The sequence below is a fragment of the Musca domestica genome, unplaced genomic scaffold (genome assembly GCF_030504385.1).
Source record: "Musca domestica strain aabys unplaced genomic scaffold, Musca_domestica.polishedcontigs.V.1.1 38, whole genome shotgun sequence".
Taxonomy (NCBI): Eukaryota; Metazoa; Arthropoda; class Insecta; order Diptera; family Muscidae; genus Musca; species Musca domestica.
Window position 1 is genome coordinate 3,218,894 of NW_026712324.1, and position 21,867 is coordinate 3,240,760.

Below are 21,867 nucleotides of genomic sequence, written 5' to 3' on the forward strand. Positions count from 1 at the left end.
AATATAAGTAGAATGTTTTCTTATACTACGTCATTCGAAGGCTATTATAATTCGAGTTTTTCAAAAATTTTTGCAAATTTCAATAATCTTTCATTCAACATTTTCAATTCCAAAATTGGTTTGACAGTTCATTGTCCCAGCAGCTGTGTCGACGCATCTACCTATATTCTTCTACCATGTCACAAACTAACGCCAAGAAGTCATATGTTTGCTTTTTTTAAAATTATCTCATGCAGATCTGGGCATTATTATCTGAAATGAAGTTATTTTGATTTAGTTGTACCAAGTGTAGTGTTTTAAAACATTGATATGTCAAAAATTATAAAAGGTTTTTTTCAAATATAAGTAGATTTTATATGTTTTCGTATACGACGTCTATAGGACGTATAGTATGAATTTCAACAATTTTTACAAATTTGATTAATTTTTCATTCAAAACTTTCATTTTCAAAAAATGGTGTGATAGTTCATTGTGCCAGCAGCTGTGTCGATGAGTCTACTAGTAAAAATGGTTGAAAATGCATTTTAAAAAACCTCCGATTTGTGTCGTATAAAAATCTACTTACTTTTGACAAAACATTTTAAAGTGTTCTTAAGCGTTGATGCATCTACGTGTATTCTTCTACCATGGAGTATACGCTAGGAACGCGAAATCAAGGTGTCGGTGTAAAGTAGGCTTAAGGTAAGGTAGTCTTGTACCATGTGCGGTACAGCGTAAATTGAAGAATTGTTCTGTACGCTTCTAATAAATGTGTGGGTCATTCTATTGGTATTTTCTACACTATATGCTAGTGACCATTGCTCAATAAGAAATGTTGCTCAACTTCAAAGAAACTAGAAAAATGCAACTCTGTTTATTATTTATTTTTATTTTTTTTTTTAAATTCTTATATTGGGAAAAATGCCGCGAAACAAGAATGGAATTTCGGGGTTATTTTACAAGATTGAATCTAAAATTGTTGGACAATACAGTTTTATCACAAAATTGTGCAATTTGTTACCCATTTCGTCGAAAATTTGCTTCGTAGCTTCGTTCTACCTTCTGTAATTATGCCATGCTAGTGCCCATGGTAGAAGAATACTTTTACCATTTTTGTGACAGGGTCACTAATAGTTAAAAGTCGACTTACATATCCCTGACATGACCGCATTAGCGAAATATATAACCAAAGGCGACCAATATATCCCTATCATTAGCCCGCCTTTGCAAAATATAAAAAAGAAAATTTTAAAAATCGTTTCCTTTATCTTAACAGTACTAAAATGGGTAATTGTCTATTAATAAAAAATATTATGAATTCTATTTCCAAATATTTTCGTTGCTTTTAGATTCTTTGCTACTTTCGGAAGAAATAAACCAGCTAAAGAAACTACGTAAGTAATTTTGTGCATTTGCTTGGACTGGTTCAACCAATTGCTACTCCCATTTGCCTGACAGGTGAACACTATGAATATCAGTTGAAATTGGTGGGCCTGGAAATGTGTGATCTGGATGATAATCTTCATTTGTTGTTGGACGATTGTGTGGAACTACAACGTGTTACCAATGTACAAGATTTAACGCTGTTAAATTTGAAATCATTTTACTACAAAAAGAAGAAGGAACATGTAGAGAACGAAGTAATTATTGCCAAGTTGAAAAATGAAATAAAAAAGCAACAGGAAGAATTGGAAAAAGAACAAGCGGAATGTAATCTTCTGGAGAAGTATTGATTGCGAATTAAAAAATAAAAATAAATTCAAAGCTATTTCATTTGTTTCACAGATTTACAACTTCCATTAGCAAACGTCTGGTGTCTGAGGCTCAAATGCAAACCACAACAATGGACATAGAAGCGAATATGAAAAGTCTACAAGATCGTTTGGTATGTTGTTACTGCATTTTTTTAATTCGAATTTATGTATATATTTATGTATTCTAGGATGCTTTAGCTATACCGGAAGATTTTAACATCGATGAATTAATAAAAAAGGTGAATTTACTTAGAAAGGATAAAAGCAAGGAAAAATAAAGTATAACCTATATTTACCACGGTGTTACTAAATACAGCATTGTATGTTAATGAGATCAAATCACAAAATTTAAAGATTTACCTGTACAAAAATAAATTCAAATACAATTGCCACGATTTTTCCCAATGTTTTCCAAAAAACGTTTGGTTTCCTTCATAAAAAGTGATTAAAATTGGAAATAAGTTGCGTGGAATTAACCTAGTTTAGTGAAAGTTTTAAACGGGAAAGTAGCTTGTAGGATGGACCTGGCTACCTTCGACCCAAATTTTTATAAATCCCCCAAAAAGTAAAAATTATATCGGCTGAGGTTATCTAAACTTTTTAGGAAGTTATAGCAAAATAATCAAATCTTGGACCCAGATTTATTGTAAAACTCCTAAAAAGGGGAAAAAGGGTTCATTATGGGAGTCAATATAATATATGCCAGATCATGGCTGACATTCAAATCTACACAGAAAATAAGGTGGTCTTCAGTTACATAGACTTAGATCTACGAGACCCAATTCATAGATGGATGATTGCTTAGATCTTATAGTCATGGGTTTAACGCTGAATTTTATTGCAACTGAATTTAAAGCCATAGAAAAGACAATTGGTTTCGTGAGTTAACTGACCACCGGTAGAGAGAACAGTCTAATCACTTAGATCCTTGTATAGCTATGATTTTTTTTGGGACTAGTCGAAAATACCAATTGAAATCAAATGACTCAGCAATGGCTGTGGGACTAGAAAAACAAAACATAATGAGCTCATTCTACGAGCTAGGTTCTTATACTAAAATTCAGAGCCACAAATGTTAGGGGGAAGTGCTTTTCTTCGTTATTTATTTTTTTTTCTTTTGTTTCTATAAATCAAATAAATCGTCCTGCTTCTGCCCGACAACACAAACCCAGATAATAAAACACTCGAATATATCTTTTTCAATATTTTTAATTACATCGTGTATTTTCCTTGAAATAATTATTTTCTTTTAAAAAATGACAAAATATATATGAAATATTTATAATTCTTCTTAATAAAAAAATGTTTATCAAACATCATAATCCTCTAAAAAATAGAAAAAATAAATGAAGAAACGCAAGGCGATATATAAAAAACAGTGATTTTTATGTTGTTTTGTTTTTTCTTTGTTTGTTTTGGGGAATAGTGCAGTGAATGAAAAATACATAACAAGTATTTCACAAAAGGCTCAAAAGTAAAATTGAAGCAGAAAAATTAAGTCGTTCTGTTTTTTATTTTTTGTTTGTTTTTTTCTTTTTCTTTATATTTTAATAATAGTTAACTTGAGAAAAGCGGTATATATTATTAATATATTTTGTTGTTGTTGTTTTTTTTTTAATTTGAAAAATTGTTTAGTTCCTTGTAATAGATCTACCATTAGAATATGTTTTTCTTTGTTTAATATTTTTTATGTATAAAAAAAGGAATTTATCGTTTAAATGTTGTTGTTTTCTTTTTGTTGTTGATTGATTGCTGAGTTTACTTTCTTGTTGGTGTTCATGTTTGTTGTTGTTGTTAGATTTTTCTTAATGTATTGGAAGCTTGTTATTTATTTTATTTAAACACGATTAAATATATTAGCTTGCCGTAATAATATTATTATTGTTGCTGTTGTTGTTGTTTTATAGACCTCTACCATTATTTATTTATATTCTTTAAGATTTTGCTTCGTCTGAGTTGAACGGGATGTTTTGAATTTGAATATAACTGAAGATTTATATTGTTTTTCGTGTACTGTTGTTGTTGTTGTTTTAAAGGGCGGGTATGTGGCAGACAAACATTCAACTTTTGCTAAATGCGCACCAGAGCATTAGAGCGTCGGGCTGGGCGGCGGGTGCGTGTTTAGCGGCTGAATTCGGGCGCATCATCCTGAGTAATGTCACCGTATTTCCAGATGGCCAAATGAGCATTCAAGGCAGCTTGTTGGGCAGCTTTGTATTGGTCAATCAATTCGCGCAACTTGCGTTCGCCACGTTTTTCCACCATTACCAAACCGTCGGATACCAATTGTTTACCAATATCAATGTTGGTAGTGGGATCGTGGATGGTAGCAAGGGCAGGACCGGAAGATGGTTTCAATTCAATGTTGATCTGTACTTTACGATTCAGTACATCTTCGGCGAAGGCACGCAATGCTTCCTCTTTGTCTTCGTTGTCCTGAGGCAGTTGAACCAAAGCTAGAGCGTATTCGGTAGCAAATGGTTTTTCGCTGGAGAATCCAGATGGTAAAGATGCCAAACGGGTGAAGGGAACAACCTGGGGAAAAAGAGAAAACAACGAATTAGTATCTTTGTAACAACTTTTCTTTTTTCCTCTCTCTCACTCTCTCTCTCCAACATCCGTTTGTAGAGTTGGGATATTGTGACAAAATATCTCTTACATCATGAATACGATGACCCCTGAAAGTCAATTGCGTTTAAAGCGGAATGTCAAACACAGCAGAGGTTTCCAATTGTATAACTTTAAAAAAATATTAAAGTCGAATCTTCCACCACCACATGGAATGCCATTCATGATGCCTCTACTAGCAATTATGGCGACAATCAAGTTTAAATTCATTACAAATTTTAGTCAAACCTCACGATGTTTGTATTTGGATTCAGATATTTTGCCATGATTTGCTCTAGCAAGCTTATGACTCAAGCGTTTCACTTTTAGACGGAAACGGATCTAAGGAGCGTGCCATAACATATAAAGTCTATAAAGATTGATTCTTTTCCACTTACCTCTTTGTTGCCGTAATCAATGTACAAAACATGGGCCTTGTTGTCTTGGACACGCTCGACCTTGGCACGATACCATTGATTGTCGGCAGAGAATTGGGCGGCACACAAATCACCACGTTTGGGTGTGTAGGCACCGGCAATTGGGGGATTCGATTGGAAATCAGAATGCAATTTGGCCATCAATGCATCCAATTTAGAACCGCTGGCACAGGATTGAGCATAGAATGTCGGGGTTTCGGTGATTTCAGTTACAATGACGTCTTCCAAGTTGACTTTACGTTCGACGGGTCCCTTTTCTTCCTTCTCTTCAACGACGGGAGTCTCTTCTACAACTTGTTCAACATAGTTAGCCCAGATGTTCTTCTTGGCAGCCTTGGCACGGTCCTCGGCACTCTTCAATTGGCGGTAGTATTCAGATTTCTCAGCACTGAAGTGAACTTCAGCCAAACCTTCTTCAACCAAAGCCACGGACAAGTTGGTGTTGTTGTCGGTCCAAAGCCAGCCAATAACGGAAGTACCGTTCTTGTCGGTGGTATCGATGTGCACAGAAACGTCACGTTGCAAAATACGATCGCGGGTAAATGCCAAAGCTTCATCACCGAAGGGTTCACCCTCTTGGGCGGGAACACCATTCAAAGCTGGACGTGAGGAACGGGGGCAGGAGATACCAGCCAACAAGAATGTGACCAAACAACTGTCCTTGGGGATGTACAGACGAATGCGGGAACCGCTGGCAACAAATTCAACAATACCCTCTGTCCTAAGGGCACGTTGCCACGAAGGCAAATATTGAATCTTAATGCGGGAATGGTCAACAGTAAGATCGTTAACGCGCATGGTGGCGGCATCCTTCTTGCCGTGCATACCCTTTTGACCCTTGATGGCCTGGTTTTCGGCAGCAAACAATTGATCGTAGCATGATGAGCGTTGATCATCGTCTTGACGATAACGTACAACGGAGGCCAAGCCCTTGGCAACCATGGCTTCAGCAACATTTTGGCCACTGATCAAAACGGTGTAGCAGTATTTTTCAGGGAAGTTATCACGGGCAGGTGAAATGTAGTCCAAAACGCATTGAACCTTCTTGTTGATCAACTTCTTGCGCAAGAATTCACGGGCATCAAACATGAAGGGAATTTCATAGAGAGGTCTGAAGTTCTTGGGGCGTGGTGGAGCCTTAATTTCCTCACCATCGGCACCGACAACGGCACGTGTATCACGTGGTGGACGAATCGAAGAGAAGAACACCTTCTTAATTTGACCATTTGGCAACTTGACATTGATGGCATCACCATTGAATACTTCAACGACAACACCGGTGAAATCTTTTTCCTTGGTGTTGAATGTTGGGGCATTGGATTTATAGTCTTGCCACAAACGCAAGCGTTTCTCCTTGGCAATACGTTCGGCGGCACGAAGTTTATCGGCACCTGGAAAAATTAACACATTTTATTAGATTTATTTGCAATAAATCCTAACAATAAAGTAAATTATATACATATTTGTAGCCGGGGTGAAATGATTTAAAGATCACTGATACAAGACCTAAAAATCTTGGAGTCCGTCAAATTTTATATAGCATCATTTGGCGACAGCTTAAAGTTTTTCTAAGTAATGACTCATGTTACTTTAAGTAACGCCAAATGATGCGAATTTCAATTCCAATGTAGACAAATTAACTAATGATTGAGCTATGGCAGAGTACAGCAAAAACACCTTGATATTGTCTACATTAATCTGGCATCATGGTTTCCGAATATAAAAATGGGATCAATTCTATACTCGAGATCAAGACGCCACAGTAAGGAATCATGGTTTGGATTTCGGGAATATTATTTTCAGAAAACTATTTAGAAACTCACCTCCTTTCATTAGGGCCATTGACCAGTCAACACACTTGGCCAAACCTTCACGCAGCAAAGATTCAGCAATGTTGCCCTTAGGATGCAGGATGGTACCAATGAAGTTGGCATTGTTTACGGATTCCAAGAGAATCTGTACTTCGCGTTGCAACAATCTGGTTTCAACAAAGAAACGGGCTTCATCGACATAAGGAACCTTAATTTTCAAATCAGGTTTACCCTCAGCGTCCAATTTAACACCGGGACAACGGATACCCGAAATCATCAAGGTAATGTAATAGAAATCAGGCAACAAGAAGGCACGCACAGTCGAACCATCACGTACATGCTCAATAATGGCCTTCACGGGTTTGCCGCCGAACAGCTCAACAATTTGGGAAGGATTGTCCTGAGTCCATTTGATTTGGCGGACATGATCGTTGGGATTAGCATTTGGTGACCATTTTCCACGACCAGCATGTTTGGCTTGATCTTCCAATTCGATCAATTTTTGTAGATCTTCTTGCTTTTGGGGCTCTGGTGGGCGACTATCGCGGCGGACAGTCACAAGACCTTCCTTAACCATTGTTTGGACAACATTTTCACCACTCTCATCGCCCAACCACACAAAACCATATTCACGATTCGAGTTTGGTGGCTTTTCGAAGGAGAACATAACCTCTTTGCCAATCAATTTTTGGCGCAAAAATTCGCGGGAATCCCAAGCCCAAGGTTCATCCTTGGTCTCATCACCACCGGCACCGGGACGGCGGGCTAGCTTGGGAGCAAGAACATAAGAGAAAGTGATTTGTTTCTCTGGTGGTGGGGCGCCTTTGCTGGCACGGATAACAACTGTATCGCCGGAAAGAACCTGCAAAATAAAATTTTATAAATTAGTATTTCATTTGGGTTTTAAATATTTATAAAATGGAACAAAATTCAGTGATGGACTAATACCTACATTATTTATATAAACTTATTCGTATTAATGAAAAGATTGACCAGGCACGTGTTCACAACTCAACGACTTGTAGGAAAAAGAACTAATTTATCTGTCATATGTTACAGGGTTGTCTCTACAGAATCGAATGAAGTTGGTTGCAATTCTCACTGGGGGAGCGATTATTTCTTTAAATAGCCAGAGTTGATTTCGTAGTCAACATATGTCAATAAAAACGTTGGGCGTTTGAAATTAATTTTTTGTTTAAAATTGATATATTGTAGAAATAATAGTATAAGAATAATTACTGGTACAAGTGAATAAATATAATTTGGCTATGTGTATGAGAAACATGGTATATGCAATTAAGGCATATAAAAAATCATATATATTAGAATATTCAAATGGAATAAAAATCAAATCGCTTTATCGCAAAATGTTTAATAATGATAAATTTGACACGGAAAAGTAATTAAAATGATAATGGGATTTATTTTTAAAACTTGGGCTGAATAATTTATATGTCACTTCAAAATGATTCGAGTTATTGATTGGACTTGAATTGAACAGCAATTGATCGGAAAGATGGTAAAGAGAATGGTGTTTTGCAATGATTTTGGACTCATGAACCCTAACAACTTTATTGGCTTTGTATTTTTTAAGGCAATTGGGTCTTTCACTCAGGTGGTGAGGCTTGGCTTAGCTTATTAACTCATCCGATTTACTACAAAAAATAAAAATATTGTGTATAGGAGGAACGTAACTCAGAATTGTCTCGATATGCACGTTGTCAATGTCATGCTTTAATGTTCCCCACATTTGCCTGTTTTGAGAAAAATACATTTCAACGTTTGCATCGTTTGCGTTTTGTACAATAGATAGTCCCGCTTATCTCTTGATAAAATTTTCCCAGAATTGATAATAATTTTACATATCTACACTATTGGGACAATTGGAAAATTTTGTGTTTTATTTGAAACAAATATATATATGAACTTTGGGAATCTCAAAAAGTCAACTTTCTTTGCCCAAATTTATGATAAATAGAAAGAGATTATCGTAGTCTTAACCAAAGACCCATCAATAAAAGCCCAGACGGTAATGACAAATGGTATCTGCTGTAAGATTTCCAATTGTAAGTGGCCGAAGATGTAGCAAGATATGAATCAAAATAACAGTTGGTCCGTAAAGATAGATCCTTAATTACTAGAAATACAGGATGAGATGAAAAAACTGCAACCAACTTCAGACTGCTGTCATTTCTAAGCCACTCGTCCGACAGCTGTTAAAATTATTCCAGTGGTAGCTCAATAAATTGTTTACAAGAGTACAAAAGCATGTTGGTCACAATTTAAAAAAAAAATTATTCGAGATAGAATTCAATCGTGATAGTGTGGTTTTTTTATATTTGGCTGAAAACGACAAGTGGCTATCGTTAGAGAACTCCAGCATTCAAATGTGAATAAATCTTTTGTGTCTAGTACCATCGCTCTTTACCGTGATACTGGTAGCGTAGCCCGACGTCAAGAAAGTGGACGGAAGAAAACAGTAACTTCAGCAGAAATGGTTCGAAAAGTAAAGAAGCGACTTGACCGAAACCGCGTTGTAGTAGCCGAAAAATGGCTCGTGAGTTATATTCCATTCGGCAAATACTGAAAAATGAGCTCGGAGTAAAACCATTGAAATTCCCAAAAGTGCAAGAACTTACACCACAACAGAAAGAAAATAGACTCAAAAGAGCTAAAGAGTTGCTTCGCTTATTCGAAGGTGGTGAACTGCCGGATTTGGTTTACTCCGATGAAAAAACATTCGTTGTCCAGCAGTTTGTAAACAAACAAAATAATCGTGTTTACTTGCCAAAGGTGACCAATTCGAACAAATCTAAACTTATTCTAAAATTTGATGCTATTTCCGACATTTTTTGCTTTCATTCAATAAAATTAAAAAAAAAAAATTTAAAATGATGGCGTTTGACTTTGTTGCTGTTTTTTTATTTCACCCTCTATACTAGGAAAATAAATCTTGATGCATTTGTAGTCAAACATATTTCTTATTAATATTCGGACTATTACAAAAATCTCCATCCAACATTTATCTTCTCCAGCAACTACACTCCTTGCTAAATTATATTTTAAACAATAATGGAATGTAAAATCAAGCACAACAATAAATTGTTATGTATCAGTGTCACAGGTTTTTCTGGACTCTTTCGAGGGTATTAGGAGGAAAATATATTTTGGACAAGATTCAAAAATTAAAAAAAAACCTTTGGTGGTTATCTTTTCCTTAAAGTCCTTATATTTTCGTGGCTTTTATTTAGTTATAATGCCGTCATTCAAAACTCTACATATTTATTGTCATCGTTATTTCTCTACAATATAAACGGAAAATCTTAGCATTTCCCTGCATTTGAGGGCATATACAATTCGTTGTGACCGAACATAGCTTCATTTGTTTTACTTGTTGAAACATAAACTAGGTTATCACACAAACACCATTCAAGTTGAATCTTGCTGCTCTAATAAAAACACAAGAGACCTTATTTCAATTTTTCAATTCAAAAGCAAATTGTGTTACCATAAGAGGTATGCACAGAAATAAAAATATATAAAAAAGATAGCCTACAGAATAAAAAAGCCAAAGGGAATAAAGTAAATTATCAACGGCTGGCTGTGTTGCCACCATGAAATTGCTTGGTCAGAGCGGAGATATTACCTAGTTAATTCGTTTTAATTGTATTCTAAGCAATGGGGGAATGAGATTAAAAGAAAAAAAAAAAAAAACACAAACATATTGCATATGAAGGGATAACGATTAGAGCGGGTGAAGAAAAAAGAAGTTTTAAGGCATTCTGAGGAATAAAAATAATTATTTTTTAATAAAATCTTGAAAAAAAAAAATTATGATTAACAAACTTGTGCAGTCCCATACAATTCATTGTCTTCTACAAACGTATTAAAATTCTAACATCTTTTTAGACATCTACTTGCATTTAATTTAACACACATTTTATATCGCAATTCACTGAATCTTTAAAATATTATACCCCTCCCTCCTCTACATAGTGTTATTGTTTGCAGCTGCTTGGTAAATAGTTACAAATCAACAAGTGAATGAATGGATCAAGAGTAAACGGTAACCTATAAAAACCAACAAAACCAACAACCTGAAGAAAATCAAAGTAAATGTTAAATAGCAGTCAAACAACTTTTCTACCATCGGCTTTAAATACCTTACCGCTTCAACACTCACAACAACAATCGACTGTAGAAAATAGACATGTTGGCAAATGCGGCTAGGTAAGATGGTAGATAGCTCAAAAATATGTAGGTACATACATACATGTGGATGATAAGAGCTATCAGTCAGAGTCAATAAGATTTGAAAAGGGAGAAAAAGAAAATAACAATTTTCTGAATTGCTGTTGATTTCGTGTGCGCTGCGGTGCATTCAAAATTGATGATCTGGCAATTTGGTATTATCGCCTGGGTATTGACAAAAAAAACCAATTCAAAGGAAAAGATTTATGGACAGCGAATCAAGAAGTAAGTAATTTAAAAAGTGGGTACCACTCTTTCAATATGATAAGTGTAAAGGAATAATTGAGAACAGTAAATTTGGGGAAAATTTAAAAAGAAATAATATGTGGTTAATGGTAAACGATCTAAGCTTATTAGCATAGTTCTAACGGCAATTACTGAAGAATACTCAATTGACCCGATTAATACTATTCCCTAAGTGACAATCTACGTATTATTGGATTTCTTTGAACATCGATTGCTTCTCCAAATTTTAGCACCCTTGGACATAACACCAAAATAAAACTAATACCCTCAATCCACTTTGGCTAGTGTTTTCTTACGAAATTTTTGGTTGTGTTATGAGAACTCTGTAAGAAATATGAATGCCATGCCATTTGTAAACGTGAGATTTTGTATAACAAAAATACATAATGCATTTATTACTAGACTACATGAGTTTTTACGGAATCCAAATTCTAAAAACTAAACTAAAAAAGTACAGAGAAAAAATGCTTCGATAATTCATAGGATAATCGACCAATTTTAAGTATTTTGAAAAGCTGTAATCGCGATTCTTAGATTAGATCTAGTTCAGGGGGTTTGTTCTTCTTCTCGAGATTACCGGACAGATGAACTTTTGACTGCTTCTTTGATTGGAGACTTATTGAAACAGGACCTACAGTCGAATGAATACTGTTAAAAATGATAGGATGTAGAATGGTCCCATAGAAGCCATCAAAAATCAATTGGCAATTAACTTTCCTAATTGTTTAGGCACGAAATGGGATACTCAGAGTGGCAGTAAAATAAATAAGCTCGAAGCACTTTCTTGTGTATTGTCTGTATCGAACAAAGAACAGGCCCTCAGTACCAGGTACCAATGCTGCAGGAACAATATAATTTTTGATAGACGATATAAACATTACATTATATATAAATGTTGAGACAATTCTAATCTTCATTAAAATCTAATATTTTAATGTTTCACTAGGAAGCTACTATATACATCCAAATTATCGACAATCTGAGTAGGGAAACTTTTTAGGAGCTAGCATTTTACTCATACAACGTCAAAATAAACAAACTTCGGTGGTGTGAAAACAGAGAATCCAAAAATTCAAACGCAAGCTCAAGGGTTTGAGAGCAACATGTTCCATATTACATATTACAATTACAAGTAGGCAATTAATATGCCATAAAGAGGGTGTGTCTCTGTGCCGAAATTGGAATCGATCTGCTCCGAGTCCTTATGCCAAAGATAACAGGAGTAACTCTAATATATATGATTTCACAATTAAGCAGAAGGGAAGGGAGACGGACATGATTGAAATTTATGCTATATATCGTTTATGCTATGATGTGTTGTATATAAATTACGAAATTGGTAAGTCAGCGATAATTGATGTTCCTCTTTTGATGCTAAAGAATGAAGAGCACGATAGATTCTAAAATTGTTGGTGGGTATTCACAATCCACTTTTTAATGGTAGGCAATCAACCAAGCTTGTGCGATTGTTTGTGGTGAAATTATGTTAATAGTCAGCGTTATTTGCAAATCACCACTCCCTCTAAAATTCAATGCTTTTCAAAATCTTCTGACAAAAAGTTCCACTCAACTTTGGAAAACCAAAATTCTCTAAACATATGTTTGGTTATGGCCCAATTTGCATGTTTTTATTGGCATAGTTATCTGTAGGAATGGAAAAAGTTAATATAAATTCTTTGACTTTAATTCTCTGCTTAGCTGGTATACAAAAAATGCCACGAGTTATGTTATTTAAACAATAAGCATAGTCAGTCGTCGTAACTGATAAAAATGATAGCATGATCCAACAAAACTGCCTATAACGCAGCCAACACACATTCGATATGACAGAAAACACTTTTCTGACTCCTCTCCCATCTGCTGGCAGGCATAAACAATAAATTGTGAAAAAGTGAAAGTTGAGGGAATTTTGAAATATTTATAAGAAGGCAATGAATAACAACCCAAACTATTCATTGTAACAACTATTTTCATTTAATATGCAATTCTAGCCAGAAAAACTAGAAGATTTCATAATGCCGCAAAACATTTTTTCTTCTCCATAACTTATTTGCTTGAAAGAATGACAATTTACTTTTTTTTGGAGAGAAGAGAGCAGAGAAATAATACAAACACATACACACATATATAATCAAGCATAAAACGAAAAGGAAAAAAGTGAGGTTAATAACTACAATACGCAGGCAGCCCGGCAAACGACACTATCTGTGAAACGCTAACGGCGACTGCAAAGTCAACATTCGTTTTCCTCAACGAAATCTGCCAGGTTGGCACTGTATGAAACGAACTTTCATTCAATTGATATACGGTCTAGCGTGTTACTCGCCCATGCCCCAGTATAGTGCTTATTCTTTCCTTTGCGCAGCAGCCAACTTCTCTTGACCAAAACTCTGCTGACGTATGTGTGTGCGTGTGCATGTCTCGTCGTCGGCCTTTCATTGTCTGCCGTTTTTTGTGACTAAATTTGACAGACTGCTGTGTTGGAATTTTAACTTATTTTTTTCCTTCTTTTTGCAAAATTGTAGGCTTAGTTTCCTTACACGTCCGATGACTGCATCAGTTTTCTATTTTGGCAAGCACTTACCTGTTTAACAACACCCTTCAGTTTCAATGCAGGAGCAGTGGTTACTGTGGCTGGAGCAGCTGCTGTATTTGTTGTACTCATTTTCTTTTTTTCTTTTCTGTTGAAGTAGGTGACAATGAATATCTGGTGAATTAGATGACAAGAGGCGGGGTGCACTTCACTTTTCTTGTGTCAGAAACACTGTTTTCCTTGCGATATGGAATTTGTTTTGTGTTATTTATTGCTTTGAGCAAACAAATAAACACTAGACCTCGGAGTGTCTTTCTTTCAAAAAACTAATTAAAAAAGAAACCCGTTTTTATAAAAGAAATGTACAAAATTTCTCCAACTATCCTACCAGTCAAACTTTGTGTTCCGCCCGACAAGAAGTTTAATTTCGGTTTGACGCAGACACGACATCGACATTCGTGGAAAACGTATGTGACGTTTCGTTGAACAATACAAAAGCTGATGTCTGTGGGGTTGAACATAAAAGGAGAGTGAGATGACACTATTCGATGGTGTAGCATAAACCAGTGTTGGTAAATGAAGTTTGGAACGAATATATTTCTGTTTATATGACACAAAAGACTTGAGATCTTGTACTATTTGTCATAGAATGAATATTGCCCTGTTTCAGAACCTGTTCCTTCCTTTCCTTCGAGATTATGAGGGGACAATCGGATATTATAGTAAAAACGTTTACATTCCTTCAGTAGAGAAATCATCTCTGAAAATCATCAATTTGTTATTAATGCTCAGCCGTTTAATCTACAAAGTTTGACTCTCAATCTTTAATTTTTTTTGCATTTTTTTTCTACAAAAAAACTGCATAGATGCAACAAGTGCTAACAATTTTTGATTTTCATAGATGTGTTATATTTCGTAATTTTTAAAATTAGTTACATAGCGCGAAAATTTAATTAAATGTCAGGATTTTCTTTAAAAATATGATCCAAACTGTTAAATCTTTCAATTCCATGGCAAAACTGTTAGTATCTTTAATGCGTGCCCTGCAATGTATGTTTCTTCCAAGCATTAATTTAATAAAATATCTTGCTTTTATTTTTCAAAACAATAAATGCATACATGGACATAGAATGGACAGAAATTCGTATCTGGTAGCTATACCTTACCCCTTTATTCAGATCTATCAAAGCTATGCAATTTCATTCACATCTTAACAAAAAATATGAAACCAATTCATTCGACTGCTTATCAACACCAACAAAATGAAAAATACGTGATTCCAAATTGATTGATAGTGTGTACTCTACATAAAAATTCAAGGTATAATGTAATAACGGCCCTACGGATTATCAACATTTACTACGCGTTTAGGCAACTGTAATATTTATAACGGTTTCGAATAAATGATGGCGTCAAAAAATTTTTGCAAGTGTTTTTCGTGAATTGTGTTCCTAGAAACCTCGTTTATTTCCGTTCTAGCATTAATTTCCTGTCATAAAAAGGGTTTCAAACGTTATTGTTTATTGTGTTAAATAATTTTCATGTGTTTTAATTGTGTTCTTTCGATCGTCGTATATGTTTTTTCGGTTCGTTAAGATGACATTGCGAAATTCGTATAGATCTGAAAGGGTCTCTTTAAAGTGATGATATTTTCGTGTCAACGCTCATATTGCTCCTATGAGATAGTCTCGGTGTGTGTGTACAAAATGTTAGCTTTCCTTTGATTATCAAAGGATCCCTATAAAAATTGTAAACTTTTTCCCCGTTTTAGCGTTCCTTAATAAAAAAGTTTTAATGGAAAATAGTATTTGGTTCGTAAAGAAATTATGTGGAGCGGCCATAATTTTATTTCCATGAATTGCATTATGGATGCAATATGAATTAAATTATAATTTGCATATACCTTTTTAATGTGTTAAAGTGTGTGTAAGAATACGTAAGCTAGAATCACGGGCAAATTGGTGAACATTTTCGGAAATAGCATAAAGGCAAAATAAGTTCTTAAGATATAATCCTCTTCCGCAAAACTCCTACCTTTATGATTTTCTTTGTATTTTATTGCATTTTTGTATTTGTACTCCAGTCTGGAAAATTCTGCATTTTCCACGCTAATTTGATAAAATTATAAGTTTTTTAAGTTTTAAGCCGTGCAGTTTATTTAATTTTATTAAAGTCCAATGTTATTATTTATAATGTACGCGATGCCTTTCAAAATGTTAACATATTCCATAATTGTCGCTGATGCTCCTTCTGTAGTTAAGTAGGCGTGCCGCAACAACAAAGCAAGTAACATATATGGTAAGTTTTTTTGCAATCCAATTATAAATGCCTTTTAAATTAATAAATATTTAACCATTTACTTTCAGATCCATATAGAAACGGTGAGTAAAACGAATTCATTTTTTTTTCTTTTAAAAAATTTATTTAAAAAAACACAAATTTTGATCAAATGCCTAAACTTTCTTAAATACCACCGAAGTAACAACACTTCCCACTTTACCACCAAATTTAAAAGATGGTGTTGGTATCGAACATTTCTTGATGAATTTTCCCGCAAAACTCGCGATCAGTTCATCTTCTGTCCAATTACATGAGGTAATAATAAATAGGCTATTTTCATCCAGCATGTTTGTCACAGATTCAATATACAGCTCCCGCTTTTCCTTGGGATTATCGGGACATAGGCTGATTGCATCGTATGTTCCTTTGTCATGAACAATTCCAAACGTACCCAACGTTTTGCACGACTCCACATTCATTAAATCTGCCACCTGGTAATCAATAGTTAATTCTTGATCATTAGCAATATTTTTGGCAAGTTCTACTGCTTTTGGTGAATAATCGACTCCCAACAGATTTGTATATCCTTCACGTGCTAATTCTATGAGTAGCATGCCGTTGCCGCAACCCAAGTCAATAACACGAACATCATCCGGTATATCATCTTGTTTCATGATCCAATTGATGACACGTATCTGTGAGTCTTCGTCGAACCAAATTTCTCCAACGTCGCCATGACTTTTGTAGTTTTTTATTTCACGTTCGTAGGCTTTTTCCCAATAATCTTTGGTTCCCAATTCACTGCCATTCAACTCTTCCACAGACATGTTGCCTTTTTACAGCTGATAGTTGTTTATAGGTGTTTCTTATTTTTGGCGTGCGACGACATAATTGGTTTTCATAGAGGCGAGCTTTTGTATTGACAGCACATTTTCTTAATTAAAAAAAAAATTATATACAACAAGTTGTTTTCAATTTTTTCATATTTTTCCTAATTTTTAAAATGAGTTAAATAGCGCGAAAAGAGAATGAAATGCCTGGAATTAAAAAATATGATCCAAACTTTCAATTTCATCGCTAAACTGGTTAATTGCTTTCATGCGCGAGCCGCAATGTACGTGTCTTCCAATGATTGGTTTTAAAAAATATTCTCTTTTTCATTTTTGACAACAATAAATACATGCTCAAACTTGGCAGAAGTCGGGCACACTTAGAAAAAAAATTGTAATCAGCTGGTAGCTCTACTTTACCTTTTTATTGTACCCTGAGTAAATCCATTGGATTTTAATTATCAATTACATTGCACATACATGAAACAATTCCTCATAAAGAAGGTTTTTCGTGAAATGCGAAAAAAATTTGCTGTTTTAAATCAATTTCCGACTAAGTCAAGTTTAATTTCTCTTTCGAGTTTTCATTTTTCTTACAAAAAATGGTCAACATAGAAATTAAGTGTTATCTTTGTATTCTCATTGGAAGAAAATGCAATATCGGCCCACGCAGGCCGTAGAGGGTACTAGGCAATTCATGCCTTTGTGAAATTCCTGATTGCGCTTTCCTGCCGACATATGTTTAATATCTGACTGACAAAAACTGAGGGAACATAGTCCACCTCAATACTATAATTTCCTTGTCTTATCCATTGATAAATATTGTAATTTTCTTCCGCTAATTAATAAACCTTTTTTTCTATTATAAAACAGAAACGTAACAAAAAATGAAAAATTTTATTTGAAGATTAAATCTGTCCCCAAGCTTCATATGAGATTCATGATTTTTCAGTTTGGGGATAAGAAAACGGCTTTTCAGTAAACATTTCCAAGGAGTTCTGCATGCAAAGCAAATTTGTATAAAAGCGCAGCGCCATCTGTATATCACACTCTAATGAATAACAGTATATAACTTTGTTATACACCGCTTTCACAAACCTCAGCTTTTGCTTATAGATTCTATACTGTCAAATTGTTTTCAATTGCTTCTTTCGGCTATATTTTTTGCAAATAGTTTATTGGATACTTTTAATTTGTATTATTAGCTACAATTTTACAAAGGAAGCATAGCATAAAGCTACAATTGTGGCATACATAAATACAATTTAAATTCTATAAAGGTTTGGAGAAGAGAAAAGCGAAAGTAAACCGTCGGCAATTTATAGAGAATTGCACTCGAAATGACACCACCAAGAAATCAAAATGCAAGAGCTGGTGGTGGAAGTGGTAACAGGGGAGGCGGTAGCGGCGGTGGTGGTCCTAGATTTGGACGTGGACAAGGAAATGCAGGTGGACCTGGCCGGAACATACGTTCTGGACGAGTAGAGCGTAGGGGACGTAATGGACCGGGGGGTGGTGGTGGTGGTGGACCACCCGGAGGTCGAGGTGGTCGCGATAGGTTTGGAAATGGCGGTGGTGGCAGCGGAGTTGGTGGTGGTAAATACGAAAGTGATTTTGCAAGTAAGTTGACACATTTCCAAGTACCTGCAATGAGTTGACTAAACGATTTCCGTAACTAGGTTTGATAGACGTAAATTGGGGTCAATTTAAATTGCCTCCATTTCAAAAGAATTTCTATAAAGAACATCCCATAACCAGAGGACGATCGCAGCAAGAAGTTCAACGCTACAGAGCCGAAAACGAAATCACTGTACGCGGACCCGCTCCAAACCCAATAATATATTTCGATGAGGCTTGTTTTCCCGACTACTGCATGAATGAAATACGTCGCCAGCGTTATAATCAACCAACCCCAATTCAAGCACAATCCTGGCCAATTGCAATGAGTGGCAAAAATTTGGTCGGCATTGCCATGACTGGTTCTGGCAAAACATTGGCATTTATTCTGCCCGCCATTGTACACATAAACCATCAGCCACCCATTCAGCCGGGTGACGGACCCATAGCATTGGTATTGGCACCGACCCGTGAATTGGCACAACAAATACAGACAGTAGCAAATGATTTTGGTTCGACGGTGCATGTACGGAATACCTGCGTCTATGGCGGATCATCGAAAACAAGGCAGATGCAAGATTTACAAAATGGTGTAGAAATGGTTATAGCCACACCCGGAAGACTTTTAGATTTCTTATCGAGTGGTACGACAAATATGAGACGTTGCACATATTTGGTATTGGATGAGGCTGATCGCATGTTGGATATGGGTTTCGAACCGCAAATTCGTAAAATAATGGGTCAAATCAGACCCGACCGTCAGATACTTATGTGGAGTGCTACATGGCCCAAAGAAGTTCGCCAGCTGGCTGAGGATTTCTTGGGGAATAATTATATACAAGTATGTTTGGACTTGGGGAAAAATGCAAATCTGTTTTCAAGCCCACACAACTTTTTTTGACATATATTTATTTTGGAAGCTATCTAAAAGTATAGGCGGTTGAACTTTTGAAAGTCTCCACAGATCCGTGTCAGTTTAAACATGATTCTTAGATAAAACGCCTTTTATATTCCCTATGTGTACAAGAACGCATGTTACCATGCATATATACAGGGAACCTTCTGATGGTCTTTTATAGGTAGGAGGCCTTCTAAAAGTCTTCTGTGGATAGGAGACTTTTCAAAGATCTACAAATAGGCGACTTTCTATGCCCTGAATATTTTCGTAAGAACTTATATTGATTTTGGGACTCTAAATGTCTCTTATGAAAGAAGATATTGTAATGTTCACTATGGAAGCAATTGTATGGAATCTTCTTCGAATTTCTTGTATATATAGATGCTCTTCTAGAGTGCGATGTAAAAATTATCTTTACAGGGAACATAGTGTAAATTTTCTTTAGACATTTGAATGGTTAATTTTTGACATCTTTTGTACATTTTACATGGAAAAGTTATTGTGCTGCTAGTTGGCCACCGAAATGATTTCCAAATGTATTTCTATTAGGTATTAAATTCAAATCTATAGATAGATTTTTAAAGGTTTTTTTTTAATAGATTAAAGATCATATAGAGACGTCTATATATGGAAGACTTTCTGTCTTCTAAAGACTTTTTTCCATTTATTGTTAGAAAACCTTCAAAGGTCTTTGTTACATAAAAGAGTATCCAAAGGCCTTTTTGATTGCAGGATATTAACATAATTTCCAAAATTCTATAACAAAAAAGAGTTGTGTGGATGTATAAAATCGGTTTTTTGGACTTTAGCTTACATTACTCTATGATTTCCTCTTTCGCTTTAGATTAACATCGGATCATTGGAATTGGCTGCAAATCATAATATTCGTCAATATGTTGACGTTTGTATGGAATCGGAAAAGGGCACGCGCCTGAAGGGCTTGCTATCGCAAATCTATGACCAACCTCAACCTGGCAAAATTATCATTTTCGTAGCAACCAAAAAGAAAGTCGATGAGTTGTCACGATTCATTAATGGATTTGGTGTGCGAGTGGGTTCCATACATGGCGATAAATCACAAACGGATCGTGATAATGTACTAACCGATTTCCGTGTCGGTCGGACTAATATCTTGGTTGCCACTGATGTGGCTGCTCGTGGTTTAGATGTTGATGGCATTAAATATGTCATTAATTTTGATTTCCCCCAATCGTCGGAGGATTACATCCATCGTATTGGTCGTACTGGTCGCAAACATTCCACTGGTACTTCATATGCATTTTTCACGCGAAAGAATGCCCGCTGTGCCAAGGCATTGGTGGATATATTACGTGAAGCCAATCAAAATATCAATCCAGATCTCCAATATATGGCCAACAATGCCGATGATATCATCAACAAAGATAAGCTTTTACGAAAGACAGGATTTGGAGGAGGTGGTGGCAGTAGTTTTGGTCGTGGTGGCGGTGGAAATCGTGGAGGCGGCGGTGCCAAACGCGGTGGCGGTGCTAATCGTGGTGGCTCAGGGCGACCTGGGCAAAATTTCAATCACAACAACAACAATCAAAATAGTTTTGGTAATAATCGTGGCGGCGCCAACCGTGGTGGTGCCAATCGTAATGGATCTCGTGGAAATTTCTCCAATTCTAGACATTAGAATTTAAAAAAAAAACATGATCTTATCTTAGTTTTGTAGTTATTATCGTAACCAATTATTATCAAACCAATTGATTCCTCATATACAATGAATAAATGTTTATCGTTTTGTATTATTTTCGGAATTTTTGAAATCCAAAAAGAAAATATACCCCCTTTCCATTAATTTATAAAATTTATTATTTCTTTCCAACCTTAAATATAATAATAATAAAAATCCAAACATTGCATATTGCAGGTATATAAAGACATATATTTGTGTTTTTGTTATTTTTTTCAGATTTTATTTACTGAAAAATGTTAACGTTTTCAAAATATTGCAGGACAAGAATTGTTAATCTGTTTGTGGGGAATATAGGGGAATATAGTTCGTATCCGGCAGATGTTCCTATTTGGGAGCTGTGCTTATTCAAATTGACTCTTTTACCAGTGTATGTAGTGAGATAGTTGTAGAAATATGCTGTGCTTAGTTTATTAAATTAAAAAAAACTCTTGACGGTCTCTCTAGTGGTCGGATTTAATTGGTGCTAGAATTAATTGTATTTTGTAGATCAGTGCTTGTATGCGAAAATTTACATATAAATCCCGATTTATAAAAAAAATCAAATTCGAACGTTCGTATGCCCATCGCTTTGTTAAAACCATTGTTAACCCCACATTGTTTGTATAATACTAGCTCCTTTTCTACATCCGCGAACTTCGATCGTTTGTATGAAAATTCTGCGTATGAGTGATTTGAAATATATGAAATCACTCATACTTTCAGCAACTGGTGTATGAGCAATGAACTTGATTGACACAACTCTATATTATTTAGGTTGCTTAACTTTAACTCTGTGTTGGAGTCTTATAGTGGCAAATAGACTTTTAAATATGCAACAGTTGGTTCTGTTTATTTTTCATTTTTTAACAATATTTTTTATTGGAAAAACCCGCGAAACGGGATGGAATTTTGGGATTATTCCAC

General features: G+C 35.3%; 4 protein-coding genes across 5 annotated transcripts; 2 read left to right on the forward strand and 2 right to left on the reverse strand.

Moving 5' to 3' along the window:
• Positions 1-1,135: 1,135 nt before the first annotated feature.
• Positions 1,136-3,048, forward strand: LOC101892963 (augmin complex subunit wac). The gene is made up of 5 exons (XM_005182803.4): positions 1,136-1,267; positions 1,330-1,374; positions 1,439-1,706; positions 1,766-1,865; positions 1,923-3,048. The coding sequence occupies exons 1-5, from the start codon at positions 1,264-1,266 to the stop codon at positions 2,010-2,012; spliced, it is 507 nt and encodes a 168-aa protein (XP_005182860.1). The 5' UTR covers positions 1,136-1,263; the 3' UTR covers positions 2,013-3,048.
• LOC101891989 (staphylococcal nuclease domain-containing protein 1) lies at positions 2,926-14,155 on the reverse strand. Of its 2 annotated transcripts, XM_005182797.4 has the most exons (5): positions 14,008-14,155; positions 13,671-13,945; positions 6,602-7,451; positions 4,740-6,169; positions 2,926-4,269 (listed from the first exon to the last, which is right to left on the reverse strand). In XM_005182797.4, the coding sequence occupies exons 2-5, from the start codon at positions 13,749-13,751 to the stop codon at positions 3,856-3,858; spliced, it is 2,775 nt and encodes a 924-aa protein (XP_005182854.1). In that variant the 5' UTR covers positions 13,752-13,945; positions 14,008-14,155; the 3' UTR covers positions 2,926-3,855. The 2 variants fall into 2 exon arrangements, with proteins under 2 accessions (XP_005182854.1, XP_019892066.1); XM_020036507.2 differs by lacking the exons at positions 13,671-13,945; positions 14,008-14,155 and adding an exon at positions 7,542-7,649.
• A 1,863-nt stretch (positions 14,156-16,018) lies between these two features.
• On the reverse strand, positions 16,019-16,769 carry LOC101892790 (EEF1A lysine methyltransferase 2). The gene has a single exon (XM_005182802.4). It carries the CDS (start codon positions 16,724-16,726, stop codon positions 16,073-16,075), a length of 654 nt encoding a protein of 217 aa, XP_005182859.1. The 5' UTR covers positions 16,727-16,769; the 3' UTR covers positions 16,019-16,072.
• Positions 16,770-17,835: 1,066 nt separating this feature from the next.
• Positions 17,836-21,149, forward strand: LOC101891817 (ATP-dependent RNA helicase p62). The gene is made up of 3 exons (XM_005182796.4): positions 17,836-18,349; positions 18,409-19,187; positions 20,089-21,149. The coding sequence occupies exons 1-3, from the start codon at positions 18,070-18,072 to the stop codon at positions 20,899-20,901; spliced, it is 1,872 nt and encodes a 623-aa protein (XP_005182853.1). The 5' UTR covers positions 17,836-18,069; the 3' UTR covers positions 20,902-21,149.
• The last annotated feature ends 718 nt before the right edge of the window (positions 21,150-21,867 follow it).

Bases quoted from the DNA above. Each gene is read 5' to 3' on its own strand.
- LOC101891989 (XM_005182797.4), bottom strand. From the start codon at position 13,751: ATGAGTACAACAAATACAGCAGCTGCTCCAGCCACAGTAACCACTGCT. The intron at 7,452-13,670 runs GTAAGTGCTTGC...TTTATTTTGCAG, and splicing joins TGAAGGGTGTTGTTAAACAG to GTTCTTTCCGGCGATACAGT. The intron at 6,170-6,601 runs GTGAGTTTCTAA...TAATTTTTCCAG, and splicing joins AATGGCCCTAATGAAAGGAG to GTGCCGATAAACTTCGTGCC.
- LOC101892963 (XM_005182803.4), top strand. The intron at 1,375-1,438 runs GTAAGTAATTTT...TTTGCCTGACAG, and splicing joins AAACCAGCTAAAGAAACTAC to GTGAACACTATGAATATCAG. The intron at 1,707-1,765 runs GTATTGATTGCG...TTTGTTTCACAG, and splicing joins GAATGTAATCTTCTGGAGAA to ATTTACAACTTCCATTAGCA.
- LOC101891817 (XM_005182796.4), top strand. From the start codon at position 18,070: ATGACACCACCAAGAAATCAAAATGCAAGAGCTGGTGGTGGAAGTGGT. The intron at 18,350-18,408 runs GTAAGTTGACAC...TTCCGTAACTAG, and splicing joins ATACGAAAGTGATTTTGCAA to GTTTGATAGACGTAAATTGG. The intron at 19,188-20,088 runs GTATGTTTGGAC...CTTTCGCTTTAG, and splicing joins TGGGGAATAATTATATACAA to ATTAACATCGGATCATTGGA.
- LOC101892790 (XM_005182802.4), bottom strand. From the start codon at position 16,726: ATGTCTGTGGAAGAGTTGAATGGCAGTGAATTGGGAACCAAAGATTAT.